At 46.2% G+C, this 24,476-nt stretch overlaps 9 protein-coding genes across 10 annotated transcripts; 4 read left to right on the top strand and 5 right to left on the bottom strand.

Annotated features, from left to right (window-relative positions):
* Window positions 1-2,714: 2,714 nt before the first annotated feature.
* On the top strand, window positions 2,715-5,880 carry DFL_008859 (uncharacterized protein; the record flags this gene model as incomplete). Its single annotated transcript, XM_067638653.1, has 9 exons — window positions 2,715-2,849; window positions 2,977-3,043; window positions 3,130-3,148; window positions 3,223-3,273; window positions 3,342-3,563; window positions 3,635-3,799; window positions 3,869-4,907; window positions 4,969-5,129; window positions 5,202-5,880. 9 exons carry the CDS (start codon window positions 2,715-2,717, stop codon window positions 5,878-5,880), a joined length of 2,538 nt encoding a protein of 845 aa, XP_067486521.1.
* Window positions 5,881-7,285: 1,405 nt separating this feature from the next.
* Window positions 7,286-8,370, top strand: DFL_008858 (uncharacterized protein; the record flags this gene model as incomplete). 2 transcript variants are annotated; one of them, XM_067638652.1, is made up of 5 exons in its annotated part: window positions 7,286-7,388; window positions 7,463-7,584; window positions 7,650-7,744; window positions 7,803-7,907; window positions 7,977-8,370. In XM_067638652.1, 5 exons carry the CDS (start codon window positions 7,286-7,288, stop codon window positions 8,368-8,370), a joined length of 819 nt encoding a protein of 272 aa, XP_067486520.1. The 2 variants fall into 2 exon arrangements, with proteins under 2 accessions (XP_067486520.1, XP_067486519.1); XM_067638651.1 differs by having other exon boundaries at window positions 7,286-7,394.
* A 161-nt stretch (window positions 8,371-8,531) lies between these two features.
* DFL_008857 (uncharacterized protein) lies at window positions 8,532-10,168 on the bottom strand (the record flags this gene model as incomplete). Its single annotated transcript, XM_067638650.1, has 6 exons — window positions 8,532-8,932; window positions 9,004-9,017; window positions 9,083-9,186; window positions 9,250-9,355; window positions 9,435-10,015; window positions 10,154-10,168. The coding sequence occupies 6 exons, from the start codon at window positions 10,166-10,168 to the stop codon at window positions 8,532-8,534; spliced, it is 1,221 nt and encodes a 406-aa protein (XP_067486518.1).
* Window positions 10,169-12,181: 2,013 nt separating this feature from the next.
* DFL_008856 (uncharacterized protein) lies at window positions 12,182-13,337 on the bottom strand (the record flags this gene model as incomplete). The annotated part of the gene is made up of 2 exons (XM_067638649.1): window positions 12,182-13,230; window positions 13,292-13,337. 2 exons carry the CDS (start codon window positions 13,335-13,337, stop codon window positions 12,182-12,184), a joined length of 1,095 nt encoding a protein of 364 aa, XP_067486517.1.
* Window positions 13,338-15,323: 1,986 nt separating this feature from the next.
* Window positions 15,324-16,691, top strand: DFL_008855 (uncharacterized protein; the record flags this gene model as incomplete). The annotated part of the gene is made up of 4 exons (XM_067638648.1): window positions 15,324-16,170; window positions 16,230-16,331; window positions 16,397-16,426; window positions 16,486-16,691. 4 exons carry the CDS (start codon window positions 15,324-15,326, stop codon window positions 16,689-16,691), a joined length of 1,185 nt encoding a protein of 394 aa, XP_067486516.1.
* Window positions 16,692-17,026: 335 nt separating this feature from the next.
* Window positions 17,027-19,167, bottom strand: DFL_008854 (uncharacterized protein; the record flags this gene model as incomplete). The annotated part of the gene is made up of 5 exons (XM_067638647.1): window positions 17,027-18,084; window positions 18,147-18,254; window positions 18,342-18,382; window positions 18,466-18,495; window positions 18,584-19,167. The coding sequence occupies 5 exons, from the start codon at window positions 19,165-19,167 to the stop codon at window positions 17,027-17,029; spliced, it is 1,821 nt and encodes a 606-aa protein (XP_067486515.1).
* Window positions 19,168-19,851: 684 nt separating this feature from the next.
* Window positions 19,852-20,683, bottom strand: DFL_008853 (uncharacterized protein; the record flags this gene model as incomplete). The annotated part of the gene is made up of 3 exons (XM_067638646.1): window positions 19,852-20,155; window positions 20,223-20,397; window positions 20,467-20,683. The coding sequence occupies 3 exons, from the start codon at window positions 20,681-20,683 to the stop codon at window positions 19,852-19,854; spliced, it is 696 nt and encodes a 231-aa protein (XP_067486514.1).
* A 1,274-nt stretch (window positions 20,684-21,957) lies between these two features.
* DFL_008852 (uncharacterized protein) lies at window positions 21,958-23,033 on the top strand (the record flags this gene model as incomplete). The annotated part of the gene is made up of 2 exons (XM_067638645.1): window positions 21,958-22,339; window positions 22,405-23,033. 2 exons carry the CDS (start codon window positions 21,958-21,960, stop codon window positions 23,031-23,033), a joined length of 1,011 nt encoding a protein of 336 aa, XP_067486513.1.
* Window positions 23,034-23,206: 173 nt separating this feature from the next.
* DFL_008851 (uncharacterized protein) lies at window positions 23,207-24,354 on the bottom strand (the record flags this gene model as incomplete). Its single annotated transcript, XM_067638644.1, has 3 exons — window positions 23,207-23,543; window positions 23,627-23,823; window positions 23,908-24,354. The coding sequence occupies 3 exons, from the start codon at window positions 24,352-24,354 to the stop codon at window positions 23,207-23,209; spliced, it is 981 nt and encodes a 326-aa protein (XP_067486512.1).
* Window positions 24,355-24,476: the final 122 nt, after the last annotated feature.

The following is a 24,476-nucleotide window of genomic DNA, read 5'->3' as shown; positions in this document are numbered from 1 at the left end:
AAGCATTTTTCAAGGACATGTTCACTCTGCTAACGGCGTCCTTCAAGATTTTTTTTTTCCAGCTCTGTACAAAGTGGGATTAGTGTGCGCTTTGATATGTTAACATCGAAGACGGCTTTGTTTCGAAAACCCAAATACTCACTTAGCTATCACTAAATCGATCATCCTAGTCATTGAAGGTACAATTGTGTGTATACATTGACACAGCTATTCTGCACGCACATGCGCGTGTACAACTTTTCTTCGGGGCAAGTCTGCCATCGTGGTTATCGACACATCTGATCTTTGGCGGAGCAGCACTATGAGAAAGAAAATTTTATATTCACCTCAAAGACGAATAAAAATACTCATGGCTCCCATTGGTGGATGAACCACGGGCCGGGATTCCCTTTAACCTCTCTCGAACCTCCCAGCTCCACCAAAAAGCTCATGCACCCCTTCATGCATCGGTTACACCACGGCCAGGTTTCTCATAGCCTTTAACCGCTATTGCGGGCTTGGCCCCTGTATGCAGGAAGAAAACCTTGTGCGTGCAGACTGGGGTATGTTCCGTCGACAAATAGCGCTCCTTCGAGGCATCTGCTGTTGAGAGCCCATAACCGATCGTCTTATGCTCATTGGAACATCATATCATCTCCACATCTCCAAGCCGGGGCTCCGCACTCCCCGCCTTTGTGAATTAAGACATATAAGTATCAATGAATGCTGAGGGGTCATGACTTGCGAAAGAGTAATGTGAGTATTGATCATTCTGACTTGAGAGCCCCTCCGCCCGAGACTCGAAACTCGAGATGAGGGGTTCAAAATACGAGAAAGAATTCGAGAACTCTCGATGCTCCGTACATTACCTCTAAATACCACCTTTACATAGTAATGGCAATATCCGTTGTGTTGATACAGAAGGCGCACGGCACGCTGGTCTACCGAACCCGGTTAGCAAGAGATCACAAGATTGCAGATTTGAGACTTCGAGCGTCCTTTTGCAGAACATATCGACGCTCATAGTCCTGGAATAGGACCAGACAGAAACTTTAAACGCGCATAGCTGTGAAGCCTAACTGTGGAAACCAAACCGCCAAGATCAAAGTTTGAATCCGTGCATCCAAAAGTGGAGACCCCGGATTGTTCCACGCCTTGTTCTTCGTGCGACCTCGGGTTACAAAGTCGGATCAAGCGTAGAACAGAATATCCCGATAATTGTACAAGCTCATGTGGACAGCATGATCACGATTACGGAATTTACATACCTTTCGGCCTCATGGCTAGCTAGCCGCCCTCACGTTGGATAGCTTGTGCGATCGTGTTACTTCCAGTATTGATACATCGGCAAATGTTATAATCCGGTTAATCCTGAGATGTACATGTCAATGCACTCTTGTCGAGAAACATGTATATGTAACATGTATATACATTTCCTGCTGAGATGCAGTTAGTCAAGTTGCGCACAGCTCACATCTCGAAGAGAAGGAGTATTAATGCATGAGCTCGATTCAATGTTGACCCGGACCGTGCAGCTTCATTCAGACCCCTGCTCCATCATAACGCACCGGCTCCACTTGGTGGTCCTGTCCAAAATTTCTTCCAAGGTCCCTGCCCATGACCGGCTTAGGAGGATGGCTTTCTGCTCCACACCATCACACCGCCGGCCCAGTAAGCAGCGAAAATCGAGAGATCCGGGGAGACGAGCTGCAACCCATGGTCCTTCGCATGCTACTGAAATAAGCCTGGTGGTGGTGCTCTTCATCTTTGCCTCGAAAAACCGTAAAAAGAAACTTAACTTTAGCGCACGATCATCTCGCGGAGACCTGAGTCGAGCGAGAGAAGCCAAAGTCCGCTGTAACCTCCTCCAAGAAATCTACATCCCCGAAAAATCTCCTGACGAACGAAGTCCCCCTCATTCTCATAACAATACCAACATCGGAGGCGAATTCAGATCCCAACAGTCACTTTAGGCGAAACCGTCATAGATACAGAACCAGACATCTTCCCGGTCTCTTCTCGAATTGGACATCCGTTTGGTACGCCCAGGTTCTTTTCTTTTTCGTTTGCGCTTGGCCTGTCTGCTCGTTTTCCTTGGACTGGAAGCCATACAAACGTCGGAGCCCTTGCCGTTCGTTCCCCATATAGCCGTGGGAGCAGGAATCTCGACGTGACCCCTTCTGGTCGTTGATCTCTAGGATCTGGGCCTCCCAAGCAATATATTCGGTTTAGAAGTCACATTCCCCCCTTTGCGGTTGCGCATTTTCTAGCCGGGCTTGTCAATCCGAAATCTTGGTGTCGCCCTCGTTGCTTTCGAATTCTTCAAAGGTTTCCCTGCGGCAGCTTGGTCAGAAAACTTTTGGAGCCCTTTCTCGAGGGTAGATAATACAATCGCAAATGGTAATAATTAACGTCGACAAAAGCCATTGAAGCTCAGGAACGAAATTCACGATTAAAAGCATCGATACTGTGTTCTCACGCGTCTTATCGATTACTGTTACCAACCTGCGAAGCCCCACCAGCATTCGAGATTGATCACAGCAACGAGTTTACTTTTAAAACGACCTTATTGAGCACCAGCGAATAGAAAACCACAAAGGTTACCCAAAGGACGAGGATCGCACAAATAGCGTCCTCGAAACCTCAAAAATCGCAAGTTGGATTCAGAAGCAGGCACGAAGCTGGAGTCGATACCCGGCAGTTACGAGGGCGCCATCGCCGATGGTTCGGTCGCGATGTCCCACCCAGCGAATGGAAACGGAAATGGAAATGGAAATGGAAGTGTCTACGCTATCACGAAGCTCCCAAACCGCAAGTCGGTGAGCGAAGAGAAAGAGGCCATGAACTGCAAATCCTGTCGGAAACGAAAGGTTTGTTGGCTTTTCAAACGCCCCTCAAGCGCACTGCAGCCCTCAGATCTGGGTGCAGCAGCCATGTGGATATCCTGTCAAACGGCGCACGTTTTATCTGACACTAGGGTTATTTTTTCTTCTACAGATAAAATGCAGTAGAACACGACCAAAATGCAATTCTTGTGAAGTTTTCCACTGTGAATGCATCTACGGTAAGATTTCCTGTCTACATCATATCTCAGATTGATAATCTGTTGGTTTGGTTTGGGGCTGACATTCTCCTCCGCATTTCGTTCAGATGCTGTTCCCCGCAAACGGTATGCGCGATAAATCTGGCTGGCATTTGCCTCCCTGTCAAGCCTACTCGGCTAACAAAACCAAAAAAAACTAGTGGCCCGAAAACCGAGCTTCTCGAGGACTTGCTGCGGCGCATTGGTCATTTGTGAGTTTCAAAACTTGGGAGAGAATACTTAGGCAAAGTAGAAGTTGATATTAATCCTAGTTGAATAGAGAAAAACGGCTAGAAGATGGAAAAGGCTCGGGTGAAGACGATAAAACCTCGGATGAATCAACTCAAGCCGAGGCGAATGGTCATACAGCTTCGGCTGCTCTAGTCACCCCGCCTTCTGCGACAACTTCGCATCCTACAAGGGAAGAGCCGGGGCTAAAGCACGAGGAAGAAAATGTGATCATAGAGCAGGAGATCCCGGAGCTAGCTCCTACCCCTATCAGGTACATTTATAAAAATTCCGATTTGCGAATAAATTCCAAGCTAACAAGATGTGCGACTGACAACATTACAGCGTCGATATGGATGCCAATTACGTTCCCCACCTAGTGGATGTATATTTTACCCGGGTGAACAAAAAACCTCATTCTTATATCCACGAGAAGACATTCAGAGGCAGGATACACGATGGCGGCGTTCCACAGCATCTTCTTAATGCAATCTGCGCCACCAGTATTCGGTGAGTCGAGAAAACAAAAAATTTAGACTCTATTTGATATTTCGAACGAAGTGGCTGATATTCTGAAAGGTATACCTTGCCTCCTGCAGGGAAAACTCTAGCGGAATGCACCGAACGGTTTGCCAATTTGGCCAGAAACCAAGTTGATGCGGACGAGCCGTCAGTCGACAATCTGTTAACACTAATACTACTTTCTGATGTCTATTTTGCTTTGGGGCATGGAAAGAAATCTTTTATGCAGCTAGGATCAGCAATCCGGATGGCTCTTGCTCTAGAACTACACAGAGAGCTGCCACCAAACTCACCAGCAACTCCAGTTGAACGTGAAGTGCGACGGAGATGCTTCTGGACTTGTTATTTGATGGACCGCTTTGCAGTTTGCGGTTCGAACCGCCCTCCTTTAATTAGCGACTGTACGATCAAGCTACGCTTCCCCTGCTCCGAATCACATTTTCGAAGCGGCAAACCAAGCGAAGAATCACTTTTTTCAGAAGATGGATTTGGGCAGCAATTTGGCAATATCCCATCGTCTCGAAATACCAATGCTATGTTAGTCGAAATTGTTCGAATACTAGGAAAGACGGTTCTATACATCCAACAGGGCGGCGTCAAAGGCGACTCTCATTTCCCGTGGCACTCTTCCTCAAACTTATCAATGATCAGAAACGAGCTGAAGGTGTGGGCCGGGTACTTTGAAAACAAAGCCCAGGAAAAGGCATCGTTCCCATCTGGCAGTGAAGCCACAGTTTTCTACTTGAGCAAAGCCGTCTATCATCTAATACATTGTCTGATGTACCGGACCTTCCTCCCAATCGACATCAAAGAAATAAACGGCACAGGAACTCAACAAGCCTGGCAGCAAGAAGCTACAAACATGTGTCTGCAACATGCGAAAGCTCTAACAGACCTCGCATACCAAGCAGCAAATACGCCTTCAATAGAATGGCCTGCGTTCATGTCGTATTGTTTGACATCCGCAGCAACAGTCCATTTGCATGGCACTCAGTATACAGGGCATTCTTTATCTGAAGGTAGTAGAGAAAGCTTGTTGAGGGTTATCAAGTTTCTTATTCGGATGAGGCGGCAGTGGGCAATCATCAACCATCAGGTATGAAGGAAGCCATTTTTATTCGCATAAACCGAGAAACATTTACTTACATGGCAATTAGTGCTCGACAATACGTCGGATATACATGAATCACATTCGTCTGTCCAAAGGGTCGCCAGCAGATATAAAGTACCTCGACGACTTTTTCGATCGTTACGATGATGTAACTTTTGATACCGCCTTCATTCCCTTCGAATTCCTTAATGACTTCTCGGTCGAAAAGTAAGCTTTCATCTTCTACCTGTGTGACTATTCTTTCGATATTAGATCTCGGAATATTAACATCGCACTTAGTCTTTCGAGCCCTGATGACCTTTTCGCCGACCCTACACTATCAGAAATCTTCCATTCCCCTGTCCCATCCGTTGGCACCCCACAAATCCCAAATGCGTCTCCTTCAAACACTACGGACGGTGGCTCAGCATCCTCAATAACACATGTCGACGAATATGGCAATCATCGCCATACAAAGCGCCCGAAAATACATCGACACTCTTCAGTCTCCGACGGATCAACACCCCTGAACAACCAGCATTCTCCTCAAGACCAGTATCGCATGCGGACACGCGAAAGACTACAAAACAGCCACCCCGGCTTCCACTACCCAGGACAACCACCACCAATGGGACCACAACGAGGCGCTCCTGCCATTTCTATTCCCGAGAACAATCCTTTCGACTTTACCTCTCCAGTTATGCCTAACACTGCTTATTCCTACGATATGAACAAGTATACCTTCTCGCCATCTGGGAATTATTCTTTCTTCTCCTCAACTCCGTACAACAACTTCTTTGATTTCGGAATGGACCCTGCTGTCTTCTCGTCAGACCCTGGCGTTGTACAAGAAAAGGATTCGCTTCCTACAGAGCTTGAGCCTGATCCGTTGATGACACTACTTTCAGAAATGGCTACTCGTGAAGATGGGAACAGTCTTGACATGTTCATGGGCAACCCATCGGGGTCTGGAAATTAAGGGCCGCAATTATGCCTCAGCCACTTCTCCTAGCTATTCGACACCTCCAACTTTTCACCGAGCCACTCAAAATATTTCCTTTAATCTTGAACTTTTTTCGTTTCCTGGAGGGCACGACGACATCAAAAGTGATACCGGGCGTTCTCCATAGTCTTCTATCTCGTGGCATTTCCCGGAATTCCCCCCAAAAACTTCAACCGCTTGCACAGATATCAACAACATATTGGGGCATTTTATACCATCTGGCGTTTTTTGGAGCCTTTTTGTTCTATTCCATAATATACCTTGTTTGGTTGTTTTTGATTTTTATAAAATACCATCGCTTGGCGGGTTCTGGGATGATATGATATCTTTGTAGTTTCTCGTACCTTGAAACCTGAGCATATTTTCCTTTGGCAAAGAGTATGCCTTTTTTTGTTCTTGCGAGCAAATATACGATGAGACGTCGGTGCACTTGTACGTATAGGAGCGGAGGGAAAAGTTGAAATTAGCTGTTAGTTGAAACTTATGAGGCATCCAAGTGCATACTTCGTACCAGGCCAGAGATTGATATAATCCAGAAGTTAGTCTGTGGAATACGAAACCGACATAGATACTTAAGTATTTACCTGTCCATAGTCTATAGAGTTCCGCTTACCCATGCCTACATATGTCTCTACCGGGCCTCCCTGGAGGGCGGCAGCAAGCTCCCATGTCTCGTTCGCAACGGCAATATTACACCCTGTAGACACCCCACGCATAAATACGTAGTGGGTCCATGGGACCAATCCAACGAAGTCTTCATGTTACCATGGATAATTATAGAATCCGTAGTCGTTTCGTCAGAATAGTACCTATGAAATGCCATGCCTTCTTGTATTTCTCTCTTTTAGAATATCATAAATGTTAGCTTTAGATCCGCAAAAAAATGTGTGCTTTTATTAGCATTATTTTGAATAGGAGCCGCCTGTAAAGGTATATAGAATCAATTAACTTAAATCATACATGTGATTCCAAGTAGTACGTCGTTAAGGTTTACCCCCCACGTTTTATATCATTGCATTGCGCACCCTCGTACTAACTAGCCCTTTGTGTACATCTACAAGGGTTATACACATCTACTAATCTTAGTAAGCCTACAAGAAGGCCGGTTAAGCCGTCTATCTCTGCATGAACTGCGCGATTTGTAATCTCAAAATACCGATTCAAGCACGACAATTAGAAAAATAATAAGTACTTAAGTTTGAATTTAAAGATCCTTGGTCCCCCCCCCCTCATACCGATAAAACCTATAAATCTCCCCATGAAGAGATATCTTTTAACCTCCCTTACACTCTTCCGTCGACTCGTTTGGAAACCCTTTTTAAATTTACAACACCGCCAACACGCTTGTTTCTTTTCGAATTTAAGCCGTCAGCTGCAAACAATGTCACGACATCCGGATTTTAAGACCATCGAGGCTACACGGGAGGATTGGGAGAAACTTGAATGGCATTTGAATAAGACAGTCAATCCGGAGTGGAAAGTTGGTAGGGGTCGCAATTTTACCCGCTCGACGCTTCGCAACCGGTTCTTTCAGCTGACTTAACTTCTATGGGAGTAGGGACTGGTGCAACCGATGACTCTTGGAAGTCTTTGAAGAAGGTCGAGATTGATCCTTACGCTGAGGGTAGACGAGTCGGTGACAACTACAAACTTATGATATCGGCAATCACGCCGAGATTTGTAGGCTCTATCTATGATACACAGATTGCTTCTCGATGCTAAATTCGCATTTTGATTGTTGAAAGATTGGCTTCGTTTCAACGATATCCAAAGATGAGAAAACAACAAACCTGGCGCCGTTTTCATATACAACAATGGTTGCTCACGATCCACCAATGATGTCAGTGCATCTCTCACTGAGTACAGATATAGAATCAAGCTGACGGTATATATTTCAGGGTTATCGGTTTCTCCAGCAGCATGGAAAATAAAAAGGACACACTGCAAAATATTCTTGATACTGGAGAACTTGTCATAAATGTTATCTCAGAATGGTTCTTGGAGTATGCACACACCACAACCTCTTTTATCCATTTCTACTCAATTAAGAGTACATACTAAAATCTCCCCAGGGCCGCAAACTACACTTCTATAAACGCTCCTCCCGGTGTCTCCGAATTCGATCTGTCAGGCCTAACCCCCGCCCCCTCCTCAAAAGTTAAGCCTCCACAGGTTGCCGAATCGGCATTTAGTATCGAAGCAAAGCTTGTCTCGCATCATCCATGGGTCTCGCCGGCGACTGGTAAGACAACTGGGGTTACGATATTTGCTCAAGGTGTGAATTTCCACGTTAGGGAGGATATGTGGGTTGAGGGAAGTGAAGGTTCAATTGTGGATATTGGGAAGTTGAAGCCGATAAGTCGGTTAGGTGGAATTATGTATGGAAGGACAACGGCTGGAGCGGAATTGCCGAGGCCGGATTTTGCGAAAGAGGCCGAGAAGGAGGATGTTAAGGCGCTATTATAGAGCTTCATCAAGGAATTCGTTGGACGGAACGAGTGTTTTATCAGAGGCGCTTAGAACCTAGGTAATTACGACTCGCTGGCTAAATGTATAGAAAGTAGGAGGGAAAAAAAAAAACACCCGTTGGTCTAGGCTCTATTCTAGATAATATATCTTACCAAAGTTTAGTCATAATCTCCATCTCCTTTCTTTGGCGACTCCTTTCCATTCTCTTTCTTCTCTTCTTTCTTCAATGCCTCCTCTACCATAGCCGCTCTTTTCTTCCTATCATGGCTCACGAATCCGAGGTCACCTGATGATTCTGAGTCTGCCTTCCCATCCCAGCGAACGCCGTATTCCTCTGCCACCACCTTAATCTCCCGCCTTAGTGATCGACCTTCTTCTAGCAACTCCTGCCATCTATCCATATCAAATCCGTGTTGGTCGTATAACTCCAGTTGACGTCGAGAAATTGCGGCGTGCAGAACAGAGCGATATGAGACGTCGCGGTTATGGTAAAGAAACCAGAGGTAGCCTGCTATAATACCTGAGAGACCTGCGAGGTAGGTTACCGGCTCCATAGTGTCTATAAAAATAGCAGTTAGATTCGAATATATCGAATAAAAAAAATGTTTTCATCGGGGAAGCGTTACACACCCCATCCGAGAGACCTACGGGTTGCCCTAGATTAGCTTTTGGCAATGAGATAGATTGTTGCGAGTTTAGTATGACTTACGTATTAAATGTTAGAAAGTATACCAGACCCCACCAGCCAATCATTGCCCCGAAGCCACCAAGAGCCATATGTTGTGCGGTCTTCTGGGCTAATTTATCACATTTCTAACCAAACTCCCTATTAGATATCTTCGATATCACTACGGGAATCTAGACATATATTTTCACCTCTTTGAGCTCAACCAGCCCTTCAATCTCCTCCGTAATCGATTTGTACCTTTTCTTCAAATACACGGTTCTATCGTTAAAACTGGGGACAGAAACCCAGACTCCACTATTCTAGGATTAGTCCCTTCTGTAGCACCTTTGGCTTACTATATTTATATAGACTTAAGTATGCATTTATGTCTTACCTCTTGTCTACAGTGCCCTCAATATCGATCACAAAGCCACCTTGGAGCCCCATCTTTTCCTCTTCGTGTCCAGCTGCGGCATCTCTCACAAAATCACCAATCTCAGTGCTCCCTGACCAGAGCACTAAACTCTCTTCCTCATCATCTACATCCCCCCTTCGAGCAGACCTTGGCGCCCCCTCTCCGTCCGAACTCGCAACCTCATCCTCGGACGGTGCAATAACCTCTGATTTTGGAGGCGGCGTATCTATCGGTCTGTAGAAGTTTACACTGGGGACTCTGCCTGACTTAAGAGTTGGCAATTGAGACTGAATCAACTGTGCAAGGTGCGAAATCGGCTGGTTTGGATGGATTAAAAGAACCAAATATTTTGGTTTTTGGTCTAGATGAGTTTCAGACGTAGACGGTTTGGATAGCGAGGACGGTAGATTTTTTTCATAGTGTTCGGTTTCCTTGAGGCTTAACGAACGATCTTGATTACCATCTTCGCGGATCGCTGGGAGTGGGAAGATGAGTTTGAAGAGACGGGATGGGGTGCTCTTTAGTTGAGCTGTTAGGCCGTAAAGGACTTGTTGACGAGCCTGTAAGTTTCCATGCAAAGAAAATGACCTCCAAATATGGCCCTGGGAGATTCTAGGCTGGTGGTGCAATATATGTCCAAAACCAGGAGTTTGAAAGTTCTGGGTGCAGTGTCGCATGCGCAAGAGCGTGGACCTTACCATTGAATGGCGCATTTTGTAAGGTAGAGATATGGCTGAATGCTCTTGGCAAGATACCGATTATACTCGGTATAGGGCGGAAATTGAGGAAATAGAATGGAATACGAAGGCATAGTGTTTTGGCGGTTGGAAATGCAATGGAATGCGGGAATGGTCTTGAGCTTGGCCTAGTGAGGTTGGATTGGGCGCGTTGGAAGCCCTGACGTCACACGAGGACCCGTCTTTAAGGCTAAGCCGCTACCATATGAGGCTAGTGACTCACCAGCCACATATCTGTAGCCAGCAAATACTCTTGCACAATTCCTTCCATTTACTCGGTATCGATATGAATATTTCAATTCATGATGGAGAGACGGAGGACAAACAATCACCTGATCAATCGGCGACCTTTAGAGCGGGCTAGTGGGAGTGCCTTAAAGTTTTGAAGGAATATAGTATCGATTCATGTAGATGCTTACTCCTGCCCGAACTATGACCACACCTGCGAGTTTCCAATGGAAACATTTGCATTGGAATGCTTTACATCTTTAGAGCTTCCATTTCACTGTAATAATGTATCCATCGAAGCCACCGAAATCATAAAAAATATAGGAGTAGTCGTTAAAACACTACAACGAACCACATCTCTCAAAGAGCTCCGATTGACCGGTAGCAGAAGCGCCTTAGATCGCGAGCTTCCAATATCTCACCCACCTCAATTGGAACGGTTTCAGGCCGCAATCGCAAACTTAAAACACCTCCAAAGCCTGACAGTTCCATTCTTGGTCTCCCATCCTTCATTTTTTATTATTCCTCCTGAAAAGCGTCAGGATATTGAATTTGAGCCAAACAGTCTCGATTTCATGGTCGCCATGTTGAACGAGAGCTGCATCAAGTACGCAGAGCTTTTGGGAGGAATCGAAACCGCACTAACGAGAATAGAAGTTAGGAAGTTTGCTTGCCTGATTTGTTGACAAAATTAAGAGATCCTGCAGAGATACATCAACCATACAAATAATGAACTAGCGGATTTCGAAATATTTGTCGAAACGCTTCGCACAATTACCGGAGGAACATATGAGCCTTTTGGACACAATGTTACTGGCCCGGTCGTGCCACCGCTGTACCATAGTAGCTATACCAAGCTCGCATGCTGTAGAAAACATGTCAAAATTCCGTCAAAAAGGGAATTGTAGGATTGTAAGCAGAAACACAGATTTCAGAGAGAGTTGTTCATTTCGATCGCAGAATAAGTAGAGATGAGGTGATATATAGTTCTACCTCAAATACTTCAATTTGTTAATTATTCTTTGATATTCAATATATATATATATTCACTCGAGCAACAACAAGGCATTATACAAGATGGGTAAAACTGATACCATTCAACTGATGCAACATTTATCATACCGGGATTTTACATCAGCACAGTCATTGACCAGAACGACTGATCATTCGATTTTAGTATCGGATGCTTAGTATAAAAGAATTTACAGAGTGAAAAACCTTGTTAACTCTAATTTATATTACGGCCCGCCGTCATCTATCGAAGCATCAGGGTTTCTGTGATTTGTGGGGGATGCTATAGAAGAGTTCCGTAATGTTGTTACTCCGGAAAATCATATTTTAGAATATGGAGAATTCTCGATAGCGGATTGGGTTGCCCGCCGGAGGGCGGGGAATCAAAAGCAATAGTATAACACATCTCGTTTCGAAGTAAACATACCATTTAATCCCGTAAGACTCTGACAGATGTTTATTATAGTCTGTTGGGATCACGCACCCTAACGTTTTCCCGATGTACTCTAGAAAGTGGAGCTTCTGAAATGTAAATTTTATGTACAAACTAAATTACAAGTATATTTTAGCCAGATCCAGTCAAGAACGAACCCTAAGAGGGTCGATTTAGAAATCCAGATTCACTAGGCATCAGGTCAAGGATAACCAGATCTATAAAAACCCAGTACGGTCTTCTATACATACGGGTGTCCAGCATGAATACCCAGGTATATTATGAGCAGATTGTGCATGCATTGGTCTAAAAGCTATCTAGGCCTCTCCCTGCGCTTGGACTTCGGGGCTAGGATCCGGGACAGGGCTACTTGGCTTGGGCTTCGAGGCTCTCGGTTTACTGGGCTTGGACTTCGAGGCTCTCGGTTTACTGGGCCTGGACTTCGGGGCTCTCGGTTTACTGGGCCTGGACTTCGAGGTTGCTGGTTTACTAGGCCTGGACTTCGAGGCTGCAGGTATACTAGGCCCGGTCTCGCGAGACTGCTCCTGAGTTGCAAATTTATTTGTCTCCCAATCCACAGCCTCCCCTGCAATCCAATAACGCCCAGTGGCACCCTCTAGACTCCCTAGAGCCAGAAAAGTGGGTGTGATGGCGCCTCCGTAGACATGATTGGCGAACTTCCACGAATCACCACCCGAAACGTTGATCAGGAACCCCGGATTTGCTTTCGCTAGAAGGAAAGTATGCGCCGCTAGTGCCATCCTTGGAATGATATACAGGTGGCTTTTGGGTTCTTTGAGGTCCCGACGCTTCGCCCACCCTTGCTCGACAAGTTTCCCACTGGCAGCATAGTGTAGATATTCTCGCATCAAATCATCCAAAAGTTTCCCCGTGAGATTCCGTAGTTTGAACCTATCTGCGAGCTCCTTTTTCCATATCCAATAGCTTGCCCCTCCGCCACCAACTGACACATTAACTATTCTACTATCTCCATCACGCTTCATGATCGGAAGTAGGAGTCTAGTTAGGTTCTTCGAGCCAAAATAGGTTATATCCACCGCTCTCTTGGCGTCTTCGAACTCCTGCGCCGCGGAATTGACGAGAATTGACAAAGGCTTTCTCCCATGACTCGCTCCATAAGTACCTTGAAGGTGGTCTCTAAATGCTTTAATAGAACCTTGATTCTCCACGTCAAGTTCCGCGTATTTTATTTCGGAACCACTTTCCTCCAAGGCCTTTGCTGTTTCCTGGTCGTCATTCAAATCAATGGAATAGTTCCCGCCGATGTGGCTCGGTTTCGTTATGTAGATTGTAAGTGGTTGTCTAGTATTATGCAGCATAGAGCGAACAATTCGGTCTCCGAGGCCTAGAGGACAAAATATATTAGAACGCTATCAATTATATTGAGACGGTGCATCAAAACTTGCCTTTGAAAGCGTCCGTCACCACCGCGATTTTTGTACGTCCGGACATTGCATTGAGTTGCCACGTTGAGCCGAGCTTAAAACCGGCTTGCAATTGGAGGCTGCTGAGGTCACGAATGAGAGCTTGGGAGTCTGGGCATTCTTTATATTGGCGTATATGAATACATCCCGGTTCGTGATTAGGCGCCAGCGGGCAATGCGTGCGCTTTTCTCGTGAAGGTTGTTGTTTACGGGCTTGGTTTGCAATTGTGAATATCTTTAGTAGCAGCTTTGCAAATTTTGTGGTTAGCACCGTGCGGCGTGCGGCGAAGGTTCGGCTAGGCCTAGGGTACGGCTGGCTTAGCAAAAAAAAAAAAAAAAATTAAACAGACAGCTGATACGGTTGCAAAATGCAAATGAGATTGACGGAACTCTCGGTCCTTAGTTAATTTGTAATCGAAAAATGTCTTCAGCGAATGATATCGGACTGAGTAGCGTCTGGCCTCGACTACTAGCTAGCGGGAAAAGAAATACAACACACAACACTTTGTCAAGATACGGTGCATTTTAAGTAGCAGTACGTCTCGTCAGTAAGCAGTCTCGTCAGTATCTTAGCTAAAATCGCCTTGTTGTCTATATCCATTATTCTAATATGTATTAAATCCGATCCATGCTTATTCTTCAAATGGCAAGAAGAGCGTGGTGGAAGCGGTGTAACATCGCCTGTCTGCGACATCGGTACTGTCGGCAGGGTATAACCGCTCCGCAAGTAGCAAATCGTTGACGCAATGCACCATCCTACTTTAGGGTAATGTTAATTTCCGCGAATATTCAAAGGGGGTTTCGCTGTTTACTGGTGTTGATGACGAAGGGGTCCTTCGTGGGAACTGGTGATAGCGATGGGATGTAGATGGCTCGGTATATATATCGATCACCCCGCCCCACTCATCCACATCATAAACTACGAAGTATTTGTGGTATACTGCTAAATGGAATGGCTGCAAATACACGGACGTGGCGACTACTAGCAAGCCAGGATTGATCTGACAAAGGAAGAAGCAGGCTTTCGACAGGATGCTGCGTTTATAAACGGATTCTGTAGCGTCAGTATGGGCTCTCCCATACTTCTTACCCCCGATGACGAGCTCCTAGGCTAGCAAATGGCTAACAACCTAAGTACTTAGTATTTACCTCCTTGTTACTTGACTTTTTTTTTGTTTTTTCTCTCTCGCAAACTATGAAACATTCAAGGCTTTTGTAGCGGGAACACCATGCTTCATTGCGAATATGCCGCATACGCCGGATTTTAGTTTAACGGTAGACATGATGGTGTCATAGGGGGCGGATAGAGAAGCGATTGTTTGCAAAATCTTCGGGACTGTTGGTGTCGAGGAATTCGCAGATCCGCTCTCCAAACTACAACGTCAGCACCCGTCTTGAAGCTCGGCTACTAGCGAAGCATTGTCAAACCTACCGAAACTCCATAGAGCGGGGCCCACTATCCTGCCCAAGATCCAGCTCTCAAAAGCGGGGACCCTGGTACCTGGCAAACAATTAGCTTAACATATCCGAACTTGGGCGTTTGTCACTTGTTAATTTTAAGTACTTAGGTAAGCACTCATGCGGCACGCGCTGATGTATCTATCGTCTTGGACGTCATGGATGCATCACAGAACAACGAAATCGCGGTGTCATGGTTTGTGGCTCCGGGATCCAGTTTTTTGAATCGATTTCTTGAAATTGCTGTTACAGACTTGCGCTCCCTTGGTTTGGCTTAGTGGGTCCGACGTAGCTATATTAGCACCTTCTTACCCTGTGAACTGCGACTGGAACTGCGTTTCGAATTCCACCTGCAGCTTTACCTATATAGCAGTCCGATATATATTTGCAAGAAGCAAGAGAAGCCAGAAGGATAGCGATCGAACGGTAAAACGGGTGCGCTTACCACGGGACCGACATCCCAAGAAGTCCAAGCAAGAGCAAGCTGGTATTCGCCAGCTGACACTCCAACACACCTCAACCTACCCACTTTCTCCTCAACATACCAAAGCCAAAAATGCTCGAATACTTCACCTACCGGAAATTTAAGAAGCACCGTGAAGCTGCTGAGTCTGGCGCAAAGGAGGTTCTCGATCAAAAGGATGAGAACTACTTCGAGAGCGTCGTGAACAGTCCAGAGGTCCAGGAGGTTCCGCTTAACGACTCGGTTAGGACCCCAGCAACCGGTTCGCCTTCAGGGTCCCCGGCTGATGGAACAACTCCAGTCGCCTCCGAAGCTGGTGCTATACCTAAAAAGCAGACCTGGAGGGATACCGTCTCCGGATATGCGACGGGGACGTATGGGAAGGCTAAACAAGTGAAGGTGGCGGAACACCTACCATCCTTCCTTAAGAGGGAGCCTAAGACAGAGGGTGGGAGCAAAGAGAAGGAACCTGGATCCCCGAAGAAGAAAGATAAGAAGGCTTCGAAGGATAAGAAAGGGAAGGGCAAGATGAGCAAGGAAGATGAAGAGTACTTCGCCAATCTGACGCCAGAGGAGAAGGAACTGCATGATGCTCTCGACGCTCTCAGTCTTGCCGCACAAGATGGCAGAGCATTCTCGCTTTCAGCTGAAACCCGCGGGATCTTGAAGGAGTTCACTCAAATTCTTAAGGATATGATCAACGGCGTCCCGACAGCATATGATGACCTGACGAAGCTGTTTGAGACAAAATCGAAACAGATCGAGACGATGTTCGATGAGATGCCTGGATTTATCAAGTCTCTGGCGAAGAAGGTGCCCGGTGCCTTAGGTCTTGGTGAAAAGGTGGCGGAAGCAGAGGCAAAGAATCTGGGGCCCGGCCTAGCTGCACAGGCTGCAACCTTCAGTATTCCCACCCTAAAACAGCTAGTTACGAAGCCAGGTAAGTCAATTTCAGCGACATATCGTTGCCCAATTTGCAGGCTAATATATTGTACAAAGGTGTGGTCGCCGATACTTTGAAGACTGTCGTTAATGCTATCAAGCTGCGCTTCCCAGGTATTGCGTTAGGCACCAACGTCGTCATTTCTATGGCACTATTTGGTATGTTCCGTTGAATGATCTACGCCGCGATCTAGTGGTAAAATAAACTAACCTAAAAACTATAGTTCTACTGTTCGTCTTCTGGTATTGTTGGAGTAAGTTTAAGTATGTATCTATTTCAGTTTGAACACCGATACTAACATGAATAAAATAGAACGAGGAAAGGAAGTTAGACTCGAAAAGGAGCGCCTTGAACAAGAGGCCGAAGACGCCAGAGTCGTACAACCGGTTCTAGACGAAGCCCCAACCGTCCCGGCGACTAGTACTACAACAACCATCGATAAGGTCGTGGAAGATCAAGGAGATAGAGCCTCTCCTCCAGGCCCTTCGTTTACTGTGCCTCTGCCACCCAAGGATTAAAGAAAAGTCAGAGACAACCCTTTGGAAATCAATCACGGATTCAATTTGGTAGCGGATAAACTTCGAGCAAATGGGACGGACTACTTTTCGTCAACGGCTTTTCTTTCGCTCTCTATTACTCATTCAGCATGCGCTTTATAATGACATTGCAACTTTCATAGTAACCTGGGTACCGCTAATTAGTATTTAATGTCTAAAATTGATAGGATTCGTTTCTTTTGCTCGTATTATTTTATTCCTGTCGTCTGTGAACATGGGAATCAAATACAGTGGCTCGTATCATTCTAAACAGTTATTTAAGCCCACACTAGCCCGGCCAGATATCGCTAATACACTTAAATCTTAATACTTTGCCTCCTCTCTTCCCGGTTGCTCTGTGCTATCGCCTTTGCTACCTCCTCCTCCTCCTCCTCCTCATCATCATCCTCCTCCTCGTCGTCGTCGTCGTCGTCGTTATGCGCAAACCCCTTCCCTTCGGTAACATACGAACTCACAAACACACCAAACATAGCTATTCCCGCCATCGCCCACCATACCGCCCCTACACACCCTATTTCCAAAGCCCATCCGTACCCCCAACCCGCAGACAAGGGTCCTACGGCCCTCGCCAAACTACTCAAACTCGCCCCCAACCCGTTAACCGTCCCCAAAGCCCGTCTGTTATCGACCGAATTTATCAACAGAATAACATTCCCAGGATTTGAAAACGTTCTAGCGGTAACTTGAACGAACAACGTAGCTACAATACCCCCCCAGACCATCAATCCGGACGCCGGTTCTTGAAGATCGTGAGTTTCAGACGGGAGGATGGATAGGAATGGGGTGAGCGTGTACGCTATCGGGAAGAGCAGTAGGCTCATTCTATAACTCCGCAATGTGCCAAATCGCATTTGAAGCGGCGGGTATATGAAGAGTTGCATGATGATACCGATGAAACCTAGGATTGCCATGCCGTAACCGACTTGTGAGGCTGGGAGGCCGAGACCTCCGCTCCATGAGATCGGAGTTGAAGGGTGGGAGTTGTCGCGGCGAGGGGTGGATAGGAAGATCGGGTAGAGTTGTAGGAAGGTGGAGTTGTGAAGGGGTAGGACTATGAAGCAGATGAGGCATAAGATTACGCTGGGGGTTAAGGTTTCTTTCAGGGGTACAGCTTTCTTTCCTGCGGGGCGGGGAGGAGGTTGTGCGATATCGGCGGTGGGATCTTGTGATAATGGTGCATATTGCTGGTAACGTTCGAAGAAACGACCGAAAGGACCGGTGATCCATAACCAGAGATTATGGAGCTTTGCGAGAGCTTTCCCGATGATGTCTCCGGAGGGATTCGTTTCCTCTAACCCAAACATGGCTAGAAGAAATGAGAAACTGAGGAAACATGCGCTGACGATATTTGGCACTGGAGAAAGTTGTGTCAGAATGTCACCCCAAGAATGGATAGTTTAGAGATCGGGACCCTACAAGCGTACGGATATTCTTTCATCCAGAGGACTCCGTCTTTGCCTCCCAGCCAGCTGCCTGGTCCGAAGGTACCGGGATGGGCCTCGATTGGGTTGGCAAGCAGCCCGCCTGTGAAAACCGGAAAGTATCAGCACATGAACAAAAAGAAAAAGACCCATCCACGAGGTTTTGAAATATATACACCGGCGTACTCACCTAACATCGGGCCAATGATAATACCGATATTCATGCACATACTATGGAATCCCTGTCAATATACAGTCCCGTAGGACAAAGCACAGCCCCGATACTGCGAAGCAGGAGCTGGAAGGCTACTTACGGCATTATCAAAAACGCTCTCGACTGATACCTGCACACCGGTCACACGATTCGATAGTTAGCTAATCCCGTATTCCGTCAACCGTACACATGCGACCTTGAGCGGGATTTATGCATACTTCTTGTCCTTAATCAGCTCCGCAACAATAGTTCTCAGAACCCCAGTGGTAGCATTGGACCCTCCCGCCATCATCCTCATCCCAACGGCCCAGTAAAAGCTTTTCGAAAACGCCAACCCCAAACTCGCCACCGTGGTTCCCAACAACCCCATCACAATAATCGGCTTCCTCCCATATATATCACTTAATCTACCCCATATCATCCCGGTTACGAACTGACATGCGGAAAACGCAGCCACCATGAGCCCAGCCCGTCGAGATATCTCTTCGGGAGTATCCGCACCGGGAAGTGATTTTATAAAGTAATACACGTAGGAAAGAAGTGAAGTTGCAGTGATCGGTTCGGAAAGACGGCAGAGGGCGAGGATTATCAATTGCTTTTTGCACGGGAGGGACATCCAGCCGATGGCTTCTTCGGTATCATCTTGGTCTTTCGATCCACTTTCGCTGGCGCTGGAAGCGCTACTGCCGGTAACATCGGGTTCGATAATGGAAGTGCTTGAACTCGAAGTTGAAGTGGAGAGATACCGCTGGGATGTGTTGTTCGTGTTGGCCAAGAGGGGCTGTGTCGTCCCTGTCGTCATGTTCACCGTTCGAAGTTCGACCGAACCGGATATAAGAGGTGCTGATAGAGCAGAGGCGATGTAAGGTTGAATTGGACCGAATCTGTAGTCTTATAATCGCAGCCTTCGACTTTAAGCTTCTATATAAACAACATTTTCATAAAGTTCTAAAGCTTAGCGTTAATGTTCGCAGGCGCGTGGGCTCAAAGCAAAAGGTTAGTGATTTCGGGATGACGAGCTCAACGCGGTCGCGGGATACGAGATATATGATTGAAAGATTGAAAATTACTTGGTGTGGAATAGCTTGCGCGGCCTGGCTCCGAAAAGCCCTAGCGGATGCAATGCAGCTGGGCCGAATTGGCCAATTGGGTGCCATTTGGCTGATGCATGCGGGTTTCCGGCACGGCCGTAGACGGGACAAGGATAAAATACCACAGACCATGATCGACCAGAGAATGGAAGTTGAATTCACAGCTTTGCTTGATTGTTATAACATCATCTGAGCTTCGAGTAATAATATACGTTACTGATATTTATTATCACGCATATGCTACTTAGAATTGCCTTGGAAATCAAAAAGAATAAGGAGAAGCAGAAAAGAAGAATAAGAGCCAACAATGAGGAAATTCGAAATGCAAAACCGATCCCATCCGTACCCATTTCGTCCAACCACCCAACATCGATTCACAATTTTCGTACACAGAACTAGCTACGTTGATTCCTCCTAATCGCAAGAGCAGCATCTACCCAATAACTCGCAGGTACCGCATGGTTAATCGCCTTTTTAATAACCTCCACAGTCCGATCATCCAACCGTTCGAAATTATCCACTTTTAACAACGCAACGTTGATGAAATTCAACAATTTTCTCTTATTGTAATATCTCCACCCGGTGTAACAGAACATGATAAGGGTAGCTACCCAAACTGCAGCGAGTGTTACGAGTAGTGCGATCTGGTGGATCACGATGACCCAGGCGGCTACGAAGCCAGCGATTAGAACCAAGATTCTAGAGAAATATTAAATATTAATATCCGGAGTTTCATATTATGTTGCGGGCGCTATGTAATACTCACACCGCACAGATGAGAAGTATGGCTTTCTCAGATAAACCCGTTTTGGTCAGTCTCCCATTCGGACGCCGTTGTATGAATTCCTTAAGTTCGCAGAGTTTCTTTTGAAAATTTGCACGAAATATTTCTTTATCATCCGTGGGTTTTGAAGGACCAGCGTTTGGAAAATCGTGTAATGCTATTGGAACATTTGGTCAGTACTCGAGCACCGGTAGTATTATACAGAGATATAAAGATGCGAACGAACCGTATGCAGGTGCCGGATCGTCGGCCGGGATATCCACAACTTTGTTGATAAGACATGCTGCTTGATATGCTTCTATATCCTTAAGAAACTCGAGTCTTCCCCCTGGAGTAAATTTGGTGTATGTTGGAGGAGCTGTTTGGGTGCGAGCCGGTGGAGGAATGGCAGCGTTTGAGGCGGTCTCCTCGTCATTAGCGTTAAAAGTGACGCGACGGTTCATAACGAATCTATAAAACATGAAAGGAATCGGTTCAAGACAAAAGTCTGTAAAGGTTTAATATTTTACGAAAGGCGAAGGCTGAGGAAGAAAGCTTGGTATATCCGAGAATGGTAAGTCAAGAAAAGGGAGAATGTTCGAAGTTATATACTGAGTCTGTGCTATACCACCGATGGCATTCGACAAGAAACCCGGATAGTCTTATGGTTTTATATCTCGAATCTAGTAATTGGCTATCCCGGCTTCAGCCCCACAAATCGCACGAGATTACCCAAAGGCGAACCCCAACAATCGCACGGCTCAGGTGTACTAGCCTTAGAACGAGTCGCCGTATCACATCAACTCTAGAGCTAACGGGCGGAGCAAGGCTGGTGACGTGATTCCCTCTTTGGTCTCCACGCGCATATACGGTCTATCTCAGAAAATTTGATTGTGAAAAAAGTAAGCCATGCTTCTTGCTTTAGGCGAACCTTAGGGCGACTTCGGATTTAATTGTCCATTCAAAACAAAAAGGCAAAAATGAAAATGCGACTTATCATTGACAGCGAAACAAGCCTAGGGCTCTATTAACAGTCTCCAGACGAAGCGTTTGTGTTTTTTGTCGGTATCTCATATCCCGACCTCTTGTTGCTCAGCCACCTTCCAAGTGTTCAGGTGAATGTCAGCACAAAAGGCAGTCTGCCAGTTTAGTTTGTGACATCGGTGGTGCAGATATCTAGGTACCCGATATTTTCTAGAACAAAACGTTGCCGGGTCTTGAAACGGGATGAATGATGTTAATAATCCGATTTTAAAGTCCGAAGAAATTCAATCAGACTTTAAGGTTATTTGGAGGCACTGGTCGACCATTCGTCGAAGGCAGTGGATGCTCGAGAGCTCAGGAATTGCGAATGAGTTCTGGGTCATCACGGATATGATCATCACGAGTTGTAATGCATCGAGGCGCAATATAATATCGCAGATGATTGGCTTGCTATTCGATCCAGCCTTCCGTAGATGCGGATAGAGATATCGTGGTCAGATACCATGGGTCGAGTCGAGTCGAGCCATGAGGTGAACAGCCTTTGTTCGTGTGTTGAGAACGTGGTTTCCAGAATGTGTTGCCGTTTGACAAACTCGACGACCCCTTCCTCTTCTGGATAAGTGATTAACCTTCCAGAAAACGCGTCGCACGTCCACAACAACACTAAAACACATGTCATTCTCGAAGCTCTCTCCTTCAACCACTAACCATAAAACCCCATATCACCAAATACGCAACAAAGGCCATTCAAACAATGTCGTCCGAAGATATCGCCGTCGATGCTCCTCCCACCGACATAAACCCCTACGAAGTTCTCTCGGTCCCAAAAACCGCTACGGACGCCGAAATCCGTACCGCATACCGCAAACTCGCGCTCAAAACACATCCCGACAAGGCTGCGCCGGAAAACAAAGATACCGCTCATGCCGAATTCCAAAAGATTGCGTTTGCTTATGCGGTACTCAGCAATGAGAAACGACGGGCGAGGTATGATCGTACGGGTAGGACGGATGAGAAGGTGTTGAATGGCGATGATGTTGATGATGAGGATTTTGATTGGGAGAGTTTTTATAAGGAGATGTGGGCGGACGTCGTTACCGGTGATACTTTGACTGAGTTTAAGAAGACGTATCAGGGTATGCTGTTTTTTTGTCATGTCGTTTTAAATTATGCTGAGCTAACATTGAGGTTTGAATTATAGGATCTGATGAGGAACGAGAGGATTTACTCGCTATCTTTGAAGAAGTCGAAGGTGATATGGATAAACTCTTTGAAAACGTCATGCTTTCGGACCCACTTGCCGACGAAGACCGTTTCCGCAAAATAATCGATGCCGCTATCAAAGCCGGCGAGGTCGAGGGATATCCTGCATACGTCAACGAAACGAAAAAAGCAAAACAAGCGAGAAAGAAGAATGCAGAGAAGGAGAGTAAAGAAGCTATGGATTATGCGAAGAAGCTGGGAGTTTATGACAAACTATTTGGGAAGGGCGAGAACCAACCGGATGTCGAAGAAGCCGATGACGAAGAACCTGCCCCATCGGCTCGTGGGAAGAAGAAGGCTGTCACAACTAAGAAAAAGAAGGAAAGCAACCCGGAAGATGATCCGAATCACCCATTGGCGGCTCTGATCCGGAGCCGCCAGAAGGATAGAGGGGTACGGGCTACCAATTTCTTTGATAATCTGGAAGCCAAGTACGGTCAACCGGCGGCGAAGAAAGGCCGGAAGAGAGTCAGCGCGGAACCGGAGCCATCCGAAGAAGATTTCTTAGCCGCACGGGCTCGCCTGGGTGGCGGCGGATCTGGGAGAAATAAGAGAACCAGGAGGTAAATCTTTGTACCATTACCCACGATGTACGATATCGTTCTTGCGGAATTGTTTTTTGGCGTCCATGGTAGGAAGGATGGTCTGGATAGATACGTCTGATTACGTTTTTCTTCTCTTTAACGAATTGCTCCTAGTAATTAATACCCATCCGAGAAAGTAATAGATGAAGCATGTAATTATTTTTTCTTCTTCGGTTCTAACCCAGTAGCTCGTAAAATCGCCCATCTTAGCTCATTGATTCCTTTTTTTACGGGCTCACTTGACGTCGCCAGGATTTCTCCGAACCCTGAATGTCCTCCGTGGTCCCTCATAACTCCCTGGACGTCCATAAACACTTCATTGATATGTGGCGTTGCAAGCCTCTCTCTCTTCTTTTTCGGCTCGTCTAGCTTATCCGTTTTGGATAAAACCAGTTGGTACGGTATCCCCATATCCGCGAACGCCTCCATGATCATCATATCTACCTCTTTAAACCCATGTACGGGGTCAATCAATAAGAAAGCCCTTCGAAACCTTCGACCGCAAGATCCAAAGTCAACCACCTGTCTCACCAAAACCCAAATTTTTGTTTGACAAAGGGGCGCGGGGGTACATACTGCTTCCTCGATCTCAGATATTCCATAATCTCTCGTCCCCAGGATTCCCGAGATCCGTGTCCATAACCTGGCATATCCAACAGCGTCAACCGCGCACCCCCAACGCTAAATGCATTCATTTGCTTCGTCCTCCCGGGTTTTGATGACGTTCTCGCCATACCCTTTTGTGCCATCAACGCATTTAGAATTGACGACTTCTATTAAACATCAATTTCCTGTCAGTTCTTACTTCCTTCCTACAAAGCCATATGTTTAAATTTTGAAGGCATGATATGTCTCACCCCAACATTACTCCTCCCCAAAAACGCAACTTCAGGTACCGCTCCATCGGGAATACTCGCAAACTCTTCAGCGCCCCATAAAAACCGTACAGGGTATTTTTCAAAGAATCTAGCCGCGTACTTGAGTTGCTCTGTATTAGGTGTTTCGACATCCCATCTGTAAGCTGTAGAAGATATAGTCGGCTCTGGAGGTTTAAATTCAAATCCTTCTTCGATATCGAATTTTGAAGCTTTGAATTTTTGGTTAATTGGTTTGGGGGGTTCTAAAGATGAATGCAGTGGTGGAGTTTCGGCGGGTGGTTTGGGCTTTTTAGACTTTTTTGGTTTTGGTTTGTGAAGTAGTCCTTCGTCTACTAAATTGTTGAGTACGGCGTTGAGTTCATCTTCGGGACAGCCACCGACGGACTCGATGTGGTCGAGATATTTTGATTCGGGCGATACACGCATTGAAGGGCGGACTCGTGGGTATGGGAGCCATGGTTTTGTGGAGAAGTTACATTTTTTAGATGGCTTCGGGAATTGAAGGCATCGATGGCGGCTCCGGAGTAATTGGGCGGCCGAGGAGTTCA

Source organism: Arthrobotrys flagrans, assembly GCF_004000055.1.
Source record: "Arthrobotrys flagrans strain CBS H-5679 chromosome Unknown unitig_1, whole genome shotgun sequence".
Classification (NCBI taxonomy): domain Eukaryota; kingdom Fungi; phylum Ascomycota; class Orbiliomycetes; order Orbiliales; family Orbiliaceae; genus Arthrobotrys; species Arthrobotrys flagrans.
Note: the sequence above shows the minus strand (reverse complement) of the source record. Positions and strands in the feature narration are given on the sequence as shown.